The sequence below is a fragment of the Lissotriton helveticus genome, chromosome 2_1, assembly GCF_964261635.1.
Source record: "Lissotriton helveticus chromosome 2_1, aLisHel1.1, whole genome shotgun sequence".
NCBI classification, from domain to species: Eukaryota; Metazoa; Chordata; class Amphibia; order Caudata; family Salamandridae; genus Lissotriton; species Lissotriton helveticus.
The window spans coordinates 1,135,379,599-1,135,393,534 of record NC_136059.1 but is presented as its reverse complement, the minus strand read 5'-3'; the positions used below and the strand labels follow the sequence as shown (position 1 = coordinate 1,135,393,534).

The 13,936-nt window shown below is 42.8% G+C and overlaps 1 protein-coding gene across 1 annotated transcript in view; it reads left to right on the top strand.

Moving 5' to 3' along the window:
- CNTLN (centlein) overlaps nt 1–13,936 on the top strand; it is a 1,434,305-nt gene that overhangs the window by 939,102 nt on the left and 481,267 nt on the right. The window contains exon 17 of the mRNA XM_078675976.1: nt 11,465–11,594. Within this exon, the coding sequence (XP_078532102.1) occupies nt 11,465–11,594 (130 nt within the window). The remainder of the gene's footprint in view (nt 1–11,464; nt 11,595–13,936) is intronic.

Below are 13,936 nucleotides of genomic sequence, written 5' to 3'. Positions count from 1 at the left end.
AATATATATAGATATATAGAGTAACGTAATGAATACAGTTAATTATTTTACATTATTTTTTTATTTTTTTTATTTATAATGTATTTATAATGTATTACTGTGAAGAAAAAAAAAATATATATATATACACACACATACATACACGGCGGGAGACTTGACAGCTGCACCTCTCTGTGCCAGTGAGCAAGGGCTACGGAGCCCGAAACATGTTTGGCCGTTAATTGCTACGGAAGTGATGCTGTTTTGTTCCCTGCAACCTGCTGTATTAAAAGGACAAATACACGACTGTGTGGCGGCGCCTCACTTTTGAGGAGTGAAACGCTTTATGGAGGACACTGGTCCGGCATTTTCACCTTGGTAATAAACGGATGGAACTGTTCGTTAATGTGGCTTTGACTCTTCATTGAGGATTTTGGATTGGGTGCAGAGGTCCTTGCCTGGTGCATTCCGCCGTTCGACTGGCGGTCAGGATTTGCAGAGACATATATATAAATATATATATATATATCTGAAATGGGAGCCCGTGACCCTGGTTGTAGTATAATTCTTTATCCAATATAAATATAACACTGCAGTCAATTTTCAAGTACTTTGAGGTGCACAGGTGTGACCAAGACTCACTGCCAGGGCAAAATGCGTTAGGGTAGAGAGCATGTGCCTGTTGTATTATGGAATAAATGCCTGGGTGTTCCTGAAATTAGGCTTCAGTGCTTTCTTTTCTTGATTGATAAACATGGGGCGCTCCATCCCTCTTCCGCTGTAGCCGCTCTGCTGGACCGGGGGCTCCCATTTCAGAGGTGTTTTGCTGGATGTAAATTTGGGAGCATGACCAGCTTATCACTATGCAAGTAGAGGATTCATCATGTTATTTTTAGTGTGGTGAAAGAGCAAGGAAATAATGGGAGGGGCAGATTGCCTCTGCTCGACTCTTTCGGATTACTAGGCGGTCAAGAATTATGATATTGACTGTGTTGGCATTTCGCATGTTATGTTCTTAGCACTCTGAACGTACTTGAAAACTGACTGCGGTCTTGGATTTAAATTCGATAAAGAACTATAGTACAACCAGGCTGTTCTTTGAAATGGGCGAAGTACGCTTATTGGAAGAACTTTTGTTCTGATTGACTAGAATAAGGATGATGCGAATTTGACTGAAATGTTTGAGATACAATCATGCTTTATTACAAATTAGGGATTGTAGTTTATCGAATTTGGAGAACTATTCTAGTGCATTCTGGGGATTGCAGGACTTTGAACTACAAATCACGTGGCAGCCTGGTTTTTAAATGACTGCAATCACCTGATACCGGCTAACCTGCTCACCTGTTACCAAGGCTCATTGCTGAGCCAAAACAATTTTGGTTAGATAGCATGGTGCCTGTGTTATGATGGAATAAACACTTGGTGGTTCCTGAAATTAGGCTTCAGTGCTTTCTTTTCCTGATTGATAAACACAAGGTGGTGTTCCGTCTCCGTTCTTCTGTAGCCGTCCTGCAGGATCAGGGGCTCACATTTCTGAGGTGTTTTGCTGAAAAAAATGTATATATATCTTGCACATACCACGCACAATTGAATCCTAAAAAATTTAAACAGTTCAATAACAAAAGTATATTATTTAATTTAGACAAGGAATTAAATATTACAAATTAAACACACCAAAACACATTCCTAAACATGCTTTAAAGAGAAGGGAAATCGTTGGACTTTAGATGGATAAAATTTACTATTTCTACTCCAGTCTGTTCAACAGTAGGAAAAGCATTGGACTTCGGAGGTTGGAAGATCTACTATTTCCACTCCAGTCTATGCAGCAGTTGAAAAAGCGTGGGACTTCGGAGGGATCACATTAACTATTCCGACTCCAGTCTGTGCTACAGTAGGGAAATTGCTGGATTTCTTGCAACAGTAGGAAAAGCATTGGACTTCAGAGGGTGGAATATTGACTATTCGCACTCCAGTCTGTGCTACAGTAAGGAAAATAGTTCACTTCAAATACATTACATATTTTAATAGCCCTAATAATTTATAAAAAATAATACTATAAAACTCTTAATATAGACAATATTATTTACATAAATATATATAATAAAAAACATTTAAAATTGCACATAATAAGCAATTTAATAATTAATTGTGATTTAGAAAATAATTTATTACTTAACTTCCCACCCTATACCCCTACAAACCTAGCATCCCACACATAAAATATAACTAAAACAAATAAGGATAACACAATTGATATAATTAATAATCAATCAAATAGTTAATTAAGAATTATTTTTTAATTATTACTTAACAAACTTCCCTTCCTACACCCCTACAAACCCAGCAGCCGGCACCTAATATATATACATTTTACACAAAATACATAATTATTAGTCAATTAAAATGTAAATATAATGATTCATTATATTTATAACTTCATTAACTTCCCTCCCTATACTCATACAAACCTAATAATTCGCACCTAAAATAAAGGAATATGACATAATTTGCAAAATGAAAATTAATCACATACGTGCTTAAAAATAATTAATTAAGAAATAATTATTACTTAACTTCCTGCCATATCCACCTACAAGCCCAACAACCCGCTACAACATTATAAATTAGTATTAGAAATTAAATAAAAAATTCGTAATCACGTAAAATCGGACACTTTTAAAAAAAATTATTAACAGTTATAAAAGCAATAACACAACATTGATATATGCACTAAAACACATTAAAATAATCAAAAAACTATATTTTTAACAACTTTAATATTGAGAACAATATTAAAAACAGCGATATTCTTAACAATATTACCTAAAGAAAGATATTCTTAACAACAATATTTCTGCATCAGGATATTTTTTATCACAATATTTTTCCCCGATATTTCTGTCTCCTGATATTAAAAACTCTTTATTTTGTCCAAATACCCAGTACTGTGCAGCAAGTGACAGGTGCGGCTCCCCTCTGAAGATTTGGATGGAAGGGACCGGCTATGATGGCAGTGAAGGTGTATGACATAGGCTTTCATAGAAGGTCTTTCAACAGACCACTAAAAGGTTCCTATTTAGGGAAATCCCACAATGCTGTGCCGGAATGTTGGGTCAGGAGTAGAGCAATGATGTCATCCTAGGATTGGGCAAAGGTGACCAGCTACTCGAACTTTCCACACTCACTTAAAAAAACTTGCACAAGGAAAAGACTTTTGAGAACAGTCTCAACTTAGAGGAAGCAACACTGGAGGAATGCCGACCTGGGAGAGAGAAGATGTACTCAAGGAATTCTGATTTTAGTGTGCACCCAGAGACAGGGCCTTGTTTCTCCAGGGCTAGTGGTGCTGGCCTCCTTACACCCGTTGGGGTCATTAGAGGGCTCGACCTGCTGTGGGAACCTTGGAGGATTCTATTTGATCTTTTGTGCTAGAGACATGCCAGATGCCCAGTCAGGAGGCTGTTCCTTTGTGAAGAGAATTCAGAACCCCAAAATCTATAACATTTTAGAGGCTTGGCAGCCTGAAGTGCTTGCTTCCAGTGGCAGAACCGACCCCTAGTAGCAAAATACATATTTCCCCATCAAAAATTCACAGTCAGGCCAGAGAAAACTTTTTGTTGTCTTATTTTTGGGGAGAGCTGCTAGCAGGGCTGGGAAATTCCAACATGTGGTACGCAGTTTCTTAAGGGAGCAGGTTGTGTAGCTCCTGCTGCGTAACCCTCAAGGAAAGATAAGGACTCAGGGTTGGGGTGAGGTCGCGCAAGCAGCAATTTATGACTTGAGGCATGCATGGCTTTCCCATAGTATATTTTAATTCAAACAAGGGAACCCGCAAGGTAGGAAGGACCCTGGGTATAAGTTAGTTATGGAGAACAAACGGTACATCAAACAAACAATTAAATGACAATAAATATAGACTAGAATCAGTGCTATATTAGCGATGTTTGCCGGACACCTGATTTAATGAATCAAAACAATTTATAAAGATCAACCGCACAGTGATAGAGTGGGACACAGTCCTGCGTCCTACCAAAACACAAAACAATTACAGTTGGACAGACACATTTCAGGCAAAACACAAGTAGCTTATGGCCAATACAGATGATACGGGCAAGCTTTCAAATAAATAGTTATTGCACTGCTCAAACAAGTTAACGACTTTTTGATCCATGAATAAATACTAGGATCATCATCAGGACGGGTAATATACAAGCCTGAAGTAATACGCTGCCTTGGAGCCGAGAAGCGGCGCATAGTGGCTCAGTGTGAGCAAGGATAGGTAACGGCAATTCTTGGGGCTCACAAGGAGCTAGAAACACTGTAATAAGCAGTCCAAGGGTAAAAGCCGAGCGGATGTCCTTAGACATCCTTAGATAAGGGAGAGGATAGGCCTCGGTTTAGAGGGCTCGATGGCGGGCTGAGTGTCAATCACACATGCGCATCTCTCGCACCCGGCTGCATATCAATGTTCTATTTTTGCTTCTCTGCGCAATATGGTCTGAAAAGTGTTCACGAATGATGTGTTCTGTTCACCTCAAGCAGAAGTGTTTTCTGTAGTTAAGTTTACTGTATTGTTTAAGCCTTCTTTCACTTTTTAAACATATCCACATTAGTATGATTTTGCAGTGCAACTTTGGCTTGTCTTGGATCTCTGAGTCTCTGGTCACCCTTCTCCATCACCTTTATGATAGTTAACAACACTAGATGGAAAACTTTTCACCACAAAATATTTCTGGATGCAGGTAACAATAGAGCAAATATTGTGTACCACCTGCCTTGTCTAAGATTGCAAGAAAGTCCATCAACTATAGCTTTGTTGTCACAAAGCCTTGGTCCTTAATAATTGACCGGTATCACAGTGGCTATATCGATGCATCCCTCATTTTGTTTACCTCTGATACACAAAGTTGAACAGATATTTTTTGCAATTTTTAAATTTTTTTTTATAATTCTTTTTATTTTCTGAACAATGCTCATAGTATAAAGTCACAATGATCAGTGAACAAGGATCAAACCAAGAGATTACCCCATAGTGTGCAGCAATTTCAATACAGCAATATACCATCAGGATGGACAACAACCGGGTTACTCCTCCATCCCCCCACCCTCCTCCCAGTACTTTCGCAATGGTCCCCAGATCTTTTTCCATTTTTTAGTGTAGCCCCTGCTCCTATAAATGGTTTCCTCAGCACGCTGGCACCAATCGAGGTCCCTCCACCAATGTTCCCATGACGGGGGGTATCTGAGATCCCAACCCCCTGGCAATGTTTCTCTTGGCCAACGTCGCTGCTAGTGCAAGCCATAGTTCCATGTGCCGTGACCAGTCCGCCTCTCCCCTTATCATCAATAGCAACCAACGTGGCTCCCTTGGTTCCATTTCTTGCAATTTTTGAATGCTCTTAGAAAGTGTAGCATACCTTTCAGGGAGAAACCAATAGCTAAGGTTTTGGTAGCTAATCATGGGACCTTCTCCTCAGTCTCTTTAACAAGTACAAGAATGAACTCCAGTATATAAACATACATCTCCACATTTTCATTACTGTCTTCAAGCAACTGAAAGACCTTAAATCAAACAGCACCAGCTCCCCATATCGACCTTCTTCCAACACCCTCTTACAATATTGGGGATTGGGATGCGAAGTTAGGAGTTAAAGACTATAAAAGTCTCAGGACTAGAGCTAGGTAGAACAGTGCACTTGGTGAGAAAGTTGTTTTCAAAGATGAGTGGTTAGCTCAATTACATAATTTTCCAATACAGTTTTGGACAAGTGAACATACTGGATCTACTTGCTGAGTTGTAAGCAGTGAGCCAAGAAAGCCAACTTTCTGTTTGTCTTTCAAAGTTGTCCAACCTGTTGAATCCCTAGTAAATAATTTTACCTTCCCGTTCATTAGTTAAAATGGGAGCACTTAGAAAAGGGCTATCGGTGATACTGATCTTCTATAAATTCATGCGTTTCTCCATGCTCCCATCATGGTTTTTGGCAACCCAGCAGCATCTTCTTGATCTTCCTTTCCAAGGTTTTGGCGCTCATTGCCCTTGGTACGAATCCAAAGATGTCCAGCTCATTTGCTGGTCTAGAGTATGTTATTCCTCCTATTCCAATGATAATACCTTATTTTGAAAACTGTAAAGAAGCGACCAATAGACTAGCATAGACAGGAAGCGGTAATAGTCATGTAGAAAGTGACCAGACTCGAGTCCATTCCCAGGTTTCTTTATCTTTTTGATCTGACTCTTGTAACCTTTCCTTTCTGAACGCTCACCAACCAAGATGTGCACTTTACTTTATAACACATTTGCTCTTGCTTAACCATTTCACATCTTTTTTAGCCATGCCTACATACTGATATTTGGCTACATACCTACCTGGAAATATCTATCTACAAAGCAGATGAGGGTCTAGAACTCTCCCCCCCTTTCATGCTGAGCAGGCTAAGTAGAGCTTCTTTACAGAGGCTTGCAACCAAATGGCAACTCCTTTTTAGGTCTCGGCCTGCGTAGGCTGCGCTTGCGCAGTCTCGCCGGCCGGCGAGATCTTATGTTTTTCAGTGTGGGGCTTGAACCCGCCCCTCTTCTCCATTGGCTGGCTTCCTAAACGGAGGCCAGCCATTGGAGGAGAGGGGCGTCTGTCCATTTAAGCCCCGTCTTTTGCGGATTCGGGGTGTGTTTTTTTCGTTTCTTTCTCTTTTCTTTCTCTCCTCTTCCCATTGGCTGGGATTTTACTTTCCAGCCAATGGGAAGAGGAGAGAAAGAAGAACACGCCCCAGAATCCGAAAATGACGGTGCTTTCTCCAAGGCATTTTTGCTTCGCTCGGAGAAAGATGGTGGTGATCATGGCGTTGTCCGAGGTTCACGTCTGAAAACAGACTGTTGCAGACTGTTCCCCTTTAGTGAATCACTACGCTGCGCTAAGATGCACCATGACGAAATGTGGTGAGTAGAATTAATGATAAATGTTTTTTACTTGGTGTAGGCAGCCTAAATGCCTTGGCCCTCCTGTTCTACCAGCCCGTCCATGATGGCATTCAGCATACCAAATAAAAAAAAAATGTAAGGAGCAGAAGCCTGCGTAAAATGGCGGCATAGCAGGGTAAAAAGCCGGGCAGCGCGCTGAGAGGCGGCCCCCAAGGCGGCGGCGGTGTCGCGCGCTGCTCCGTGTCCCCTCTGCCCCCCGCGTGCCGGCCGTTGATGGTGGCCGCTTCGTGCGCCCGCAGGCTGGCCCCTGCCGCTCGTGACCTGCCATCCTCGCCGCGCTCACCGTCCTCGCCGTGCTGCTTGGACAAACCAGGAAATACTCACAAACACGAATTTAGCCGACGGGCTCTTAAAAATAATTCACAGGTGCTTAAAATAAAAATCAGCATTGGCAGAGCCCATAGTTGATCTGCCTTTAATGTGGTAACACATAGAAAAACAGACGTGTGCAAGGCAGATGGCATGCTTTAGCACCAGACCTTTTGTCTTTGCCAGTGCTTGTTTTATAGGCGGTGTATCATCTGCTGAGTGTCGTAAGACCTCATCTGACTCCCTAGAAGACTTACCGCTCTCCTGGAATCGTACACTGCAGTCGTAGAATGAGATGCCCCTTTATTTGTGTGTGGGGGGGGGGTGTGGTAGTGGTGTTACTACTACTTTGCCAAAAGCCCTTCATGCCAGTGGTCCCCCCCTCAGGCCGTTAGGATGACGTCGTGTGCAAGACTCAGGGTGACTTTTCCAGGCCTGTGCGGTGTTAACTTTGCTATTGTTGTACAGTAGGGCGCAGTCAGTGTGCGGTGGGGCGGCATTTTATGGGCTTTCTCTGTACTAGTGCTCCCTCCCACACACACACACTCCAGCCCCCCACCACCCAGGGGCACCCTCCAGGCCAGCCGATGTGTGTATTCCTGGCGGAGGCAGCTGTTTTCTCTCTGTCTAGCAGTCGAGGCAGAGTTATTTTGTTTGTTTTCAGAACCCACCCTCCCTTCTCCTCAAACCGAAGCTGCTGATACCCGCTTGGGCTTTTTCTTTTGTTTAGATTTGTTGGCTTTCACAGAAGCGTTACGTGTGCACATGGAGCGTTTGCTCAGGACGTGATGACGGTTTATTTGGACTGTTAATAAGCACGTGACCTGCAGGCCTTGGGAATATATTTTTGGAGATGTCGGTGACATACTGCTTCCTCCTTCACTGCGGTTCTCAGCACCTCACCACTGTCACCATCAACTAATTCATTCCTAGACGTTCGTGTTTCCTTGTATCGCAGGATTTCACTTATAGTAGTTTAGTGGGATGAATTGAGATGGCTTGGCTTGGCATGGAAAGGCTTGGGGTGGGGTGAAGTGGCTTGGCTTGGCTTGGGGTGGAATGGGTGGATTTTAGTGAGGTGGTGTAGAGTGGGGTGAAATGTGGTAGATTATGGTGGGGTGTGGTAGAATTTAGTGTAGCAGGCTAGATTGGGGTGGACCGTGGGAGTTTGGGGGTGGAGCGTGGGAGTTTGGGGGCAGAGCATGGTATATTGGGGTACATTGGAGTGGATTGAAATGGAGTGGGTGGACGGGGGTAGATTGTGGCAGATTGGGAAGGGGTGTGGGGCAGATTGGAGTGGGTGGGGGTGTATTGGAGGGGGTGGGGTGTATTGAAGTGGAAAAGATAGGGGTAGATCTTAGCAAAATGAGTGGGGTGGGGTAGATTGGGGTACATTGTGTGAAACGGTTTGTGTGTGTGTGTGTTGGGCTCTGTGTGTGTGTGTGTGTGTGTGTTGGGCTCTGTGTGTGTATTGGGCTATGTGTGTGTGTGTGTGTTGGGCTCTGTGTGTGTGTGTGTGTGTGTGTGTGTGTGTTGGGCTCTGTGTGTGTGTTGGGCTCTGTGTGTGTGTGTGTGTTGGGCTCTGTGTGTGTGTGTGTTGGGCTCTGTGTGTGTGTGTGTGTGTTGGGCTCTGTGTGTGTGTTGGGCTCTGTGTGTGTGTGTGTTGGGCTCTGTGTGTGTGTGTGTTGGGCTCTGTGTGTGTGTGTGTGTTGGGCTCTGTGTGTGTTGGGCTCTGTGTGTGTTGGGCTCTGTGTGTGTTGGGCTCTGTGTGTGTTGATCTGTCTGTGCGTGTTTGGCTCTCTGTCTGTCGGTGTGTGTGGCTCTGTCTGTGTGTGTGGCTCTGTGTGTGTCGGTGTGTGTGGCTCTGTCTGTGTGTGTGGCTCTGTGTGTGTGTGTGGCTCTGTGTGTGTCTCAGTATGTGTGTGTGGCTCTGTGTGTGGGTGCAAATGCAATAGGTCTCGCATTTGCGAGCGATTAAGCTTTTGGCATTGTAAATGACAATGCCATTTATTTATATGTTTTAAAAACAAAAACATAAATAAAAATACTGCCATGAGCAATGCCAATAGCTCTAACTTTAACAATGCCGAAACCATTGTATTGTAAATGCTTGTTGAAAGATGGCTCCTCTTTTCGGAGAGAGGAGCTTTTTGTAGTCAGGGCCGTTCCCCAGCACTGTAACAAGCCTATTTAGAGGCTACACTCTCTGGTACAAGCCAGGCCCAGCAGATCCAGCAGCATTTTTTTTTATCCCCAAACTATACAGAGATGGAGAATCCTGGCACTGCTGCAAGTGACGGCAAGAGCTCTCCACAACTTCCTATGTTTCCTTCATGTTTTCTTGGATTACTCTCTTCCGATCTGCAGATATTTCCCATCTATTTTCCCACTTCCCTTCCCCAAATGTAAACATCTTGATGACAAAGGTCTTGGAAATTCTTGAAAAAGGAACAGCGAAGATGGTTCCTTGGCTTAATTCAAAAGAGTACTTTGATTTGGCCATTTTTGCTTAAGGACCGACGTATTTTCTCCAAAGTGGTGATGTTGGTGGGTTCAACTCCTCAAAGAATAAATACATTCCTCCCCATCCCTAGATGAATGGCTGATCAAACACTCATCACCAAACAAGCAACATCTACTAGTAGAGGTTGATCTCCTATGTGGCTTTGCTCTTAACAATCAGCTAGAAAATGTCCTTCAATCCAGGCTCAGAAGATCAAATGTATTGGAGTGAATTTCGACACCACTTTTTTTTGTGCATTTCCCCCCACTAGAGTGCAGAATATTGCCCAAATGATTTGTCAGCAACTTGCTTCTGATGCCCTTGTTTATTCTTCAGCTGTTGGGACTGATAGCCTCACGCATTTTGTTGCTGCTACATGAAAGCCTACACATTGAGGGTATTACAATGATATCGACCAAACAGGCAGAGCCCTCTTAACCCGACCTGTTCTGGTTCCCCAGCTTCAATTGAGCAACCAATTGGGCATATATATTGCTGGAGAACGTTTTCATGCACCAGGTTCCCAACTCGCAGTAGTGATGGATGCGTCACTCCTGGGGTGAGGGCTCATACGGGAGAAATTTCAATAAAAGGCTCTTTCAGCCAATAGGCAATGTTTTTTTTTTCTCATAAATGTTCGGGTGCTAAGGACAGCCTTTCTTCCCAGTATGAATTTAGCTCAGGTTCAAGCTTCTACAGACTGCATTGTCGTGATGCCCTATGTGAAAAACAATTGCAGTGTTGAGTGAAGACACCTCTGTAGTGAGGCTCTCAAACTATGGAATTGGACCACAGGCAAAGGAATTGGGCTGTCGGCGGTCATCTAGCCGGTATGTGGAAGCTGAATGCAGATTGCCGTGGTAGTTTTGTACCTGCAAAATCATGAGTTAGATTCCCTGAGTCCTACCATCTCTGGAATCTTTGCTGTCTGGTAATTACTGGAGGTGGAAGGTTTTGTCACATCCATCAGAAAGAAAGGCAAACTCCTCTTTTAAACAATTCTACCCCAGAGAGATGCTATAGGGGACACTTTCATGATGAACTGTATTTTTCACTTCAACTACTTTTTACTTTTACATAATAGACAGCAGTCTGCCTGTGTCAGTCTCATTGCTCCAATCATCTTTTTCTATCTATTATCACTCATGGGACTGAACTGTTATCAACGTACCAGCAATTACTACTAATAAGTAGGGCCTGCCTTAGTGTCGAGGTATTTAGATTCTGGGCACACCTTCTATGCAGAGTTTGGTCTCTTGCACGTGCCCCCGCTGGTACAGAAGGTGGCTGCACGAATACTGAAATGTCTTTACATTGAAGTTCATTACAGTCACCGACCTGCCCTTCCTATTAGTGAGGTTACATTGCTAGTTCGGTTCGGCCAGTGTTGCTTAAACAAGTGGGGAATGTGGCCTCTGTGTTTACAATCAGGTAGGCGTTCTTTAGTGGGTGGGCTACCATGATGTAACTTCAACATTGTAGGGGTCTTATTTATCTATGTCCTCGCTTTTCCATATATCATTTTGTGTGAGGACAAGTGCTAATGGGGCATTACCATTTTGTGACTCTTTGATTCTTCATTGATAAAAATGCATTTTGTGGATAACGTGGGTTTAAAAAAAAAAGTCAGTAGTTTATTTTAAGGCAAAAACGTGAACACTTAAGGTACTTTCTGTTTTTCTATTTAGTGATTCTGAAGTAACTTCCTCTGATAGTTTGGTAGAAATGGAATTAAAGCAAAATCCAACGGCTGATGATGAACTCCTGGAAGATAGAGTTGACTACTCTCAAGGCATGGACTTCCTCTATATCAAGCAGGTACTACACACATCACTAATGCTCGTATATTGGGCATTATTTGACCTTTGCTGTCATGGTAAACTTATGTAAAAAAAAAAAGCTACGTTTTTTTTTCTTGCTCTTTAATTAATTTTGTGGAGAATATCACTATTTGAAGCACGTGTTTAGGCACTATATAGTTGTAAAATAAAACCTGTTGTACGTTTTAAGAACAAAATATTGAAGCTTCTACTGCCAGGTGCCTTACAGCAGCAGCGATCAATCAAAAATGAACCCATTAAAATTCCTCCTGTGGCATGGGTAGGGCTTGAGCTAATAACGTGAAATATTAAACAGTTTATTAAAGTTTTACAATTTCTCTAATATTGGACGGACCTGTATGTGATCAAGACAACTTCAGACAATTGAAATGTAACGTATTTGTCTTTTGTTTGCTTCTTTAACGTTTTTAACCGCAGTCGCAGAGTGGGGTGACGGGGGGGGGGGGCGGCTATTAGGTGTGTAGCATTAAAGCTTAATGAATGGTTCTTTAACTTAACGAAGCACTATTACCAAAAATATTTTTGAATGGCACTAAACTATAAAGAAAAGAAAGCTGTACAGTCACCCATTATGTGGAGTATTCTTCCGTGGCCAGCCTTTGAGTGAAGCAGACAATTTGTGTGTGTGTGGTTTTTAATTTATTTTTATTTTTTACTATACAGTGTCTTCCTAGCCACCTTCTTTTGGACCATGAACTGGGTGGGGCCTGGCTGGATCAGTGTTGGGTCTGGTTGTGACCACATGTGATAACCAAAAAGCCCTGTCTCACTGGTTCAACACTCTCACAGATACGGACTTTCTAACACTGTTTCACCTACTAATTCAGTAACTGACTGACTCACTCAATCGTTGCTGACTTACCTTTAGACCCAGTCGCTTTCTTTTACTTGCTCGCCAGATCACTCATCGACTGCATATTTTCAATCACATTTCTATTAGCATTTTCCCCATGTCTCTCCTTTCTTTCACTGTTTCATGTGCCTGTCGCCGAGCTACACAAGAGCCGAATAAGTGGAATAGCCTTCTCTTTCCTCACCAGTAAAGGAACAGTATTTAGTGGCAGTGAGTAGGCAGCTAAAACTAAGTGTGTTTTGTAAACTACTTGAGACATAGCTGTTAACTTCTTCCATCACACTTTAATTACTTTTTCAATGTCAAGCTCTGGGATGTCCCTCAGAGTTGCTGCAACACTCTCTGACCGAGAAAAACATTTAATCACAGCCTTCTTTCACCCTATCACCACCTTCCCCAGAGGTGGCAGCCTCCTTTTAGTCCCTCCTTGTCTGTTCTGCTATCTTATGCTACCTGAAGAACATCAACGTTATCTTACCCCTGCACCAAAATACATGAGCGAGTGTACAGGAAAGAAAAATGAGTTCAGGTGAAAGGTTTTGGCATCAGAACTCATTTTTGGAACCTAGGATTTCATTGATGTGCTTGTATTTATGATTATGTTGACTTTGCAGTGGCTAGACAGTTGCACATTTTATCACACAAATTGGCAGAACCCCTTTCAGTGGCCACGAGGCACTCAGCGTCTACTGGGCACACATGTGGGGGTTGAGGCTTTTTAAACCTGATGTCTCAGGGCCAGACCTACTATGTATCCTGAGTAACTTGGCAAAGTACCTCTTCTGCACTTGACTCTCAGTAGTAATGTGGTCAAGCAGTCCAAGGCTTCCTCAGGGAGGTGGGAGGGAAGGGGGAATACAGGAAGTGAACGCTGTCTCGTAACTCAAAATGCACGCAGCAGCAATTATCATTGTCCAGCCAAATACTTACTTTTATGAAAAAAGAGAAGTATTTAATTTCTGCCGTTCGCAACACAAATGAAAAATGACAAAAACAAGCATTTTACATAGTCTCTCCTGAAGTCGAGATTCAAGTGTTTTTTTGGGCTATTCCTTGTCCCACTTCCTCCTCGCTCTAGCAATAGTGATTACTCCCTATTCACTATTGGCAACATCCAGGGCATTCTCCACTAGTTGTCAGAGTCTCAAGAGCCTACTTCGACTCTAATTTAAAGTCAACCGTGTTTCAGTGCTGCAGCACTAACTAGCAAACAAGCTCCCCCGAAATCAGTCTTACCCACCCTGGCAGGTGTGAAGCGTCTGGAGCTCCTGAGTGCCCCTGATTGTGTGTGCTTGCAGTTGAGTTCACGATACTAAGCCTTGATAGGCTTCACTCATCGGGTGCAGAGTTCCTCACACGTGGTTGCTCTCCTAAGGTGACCAGAGGTTCTTTGCAGCTCCTCATGTGGGGTAAATATCTGTTCTATCTCCCTGTAGGGGTTGTTGCAATGATCCAGGTGCGGGTCC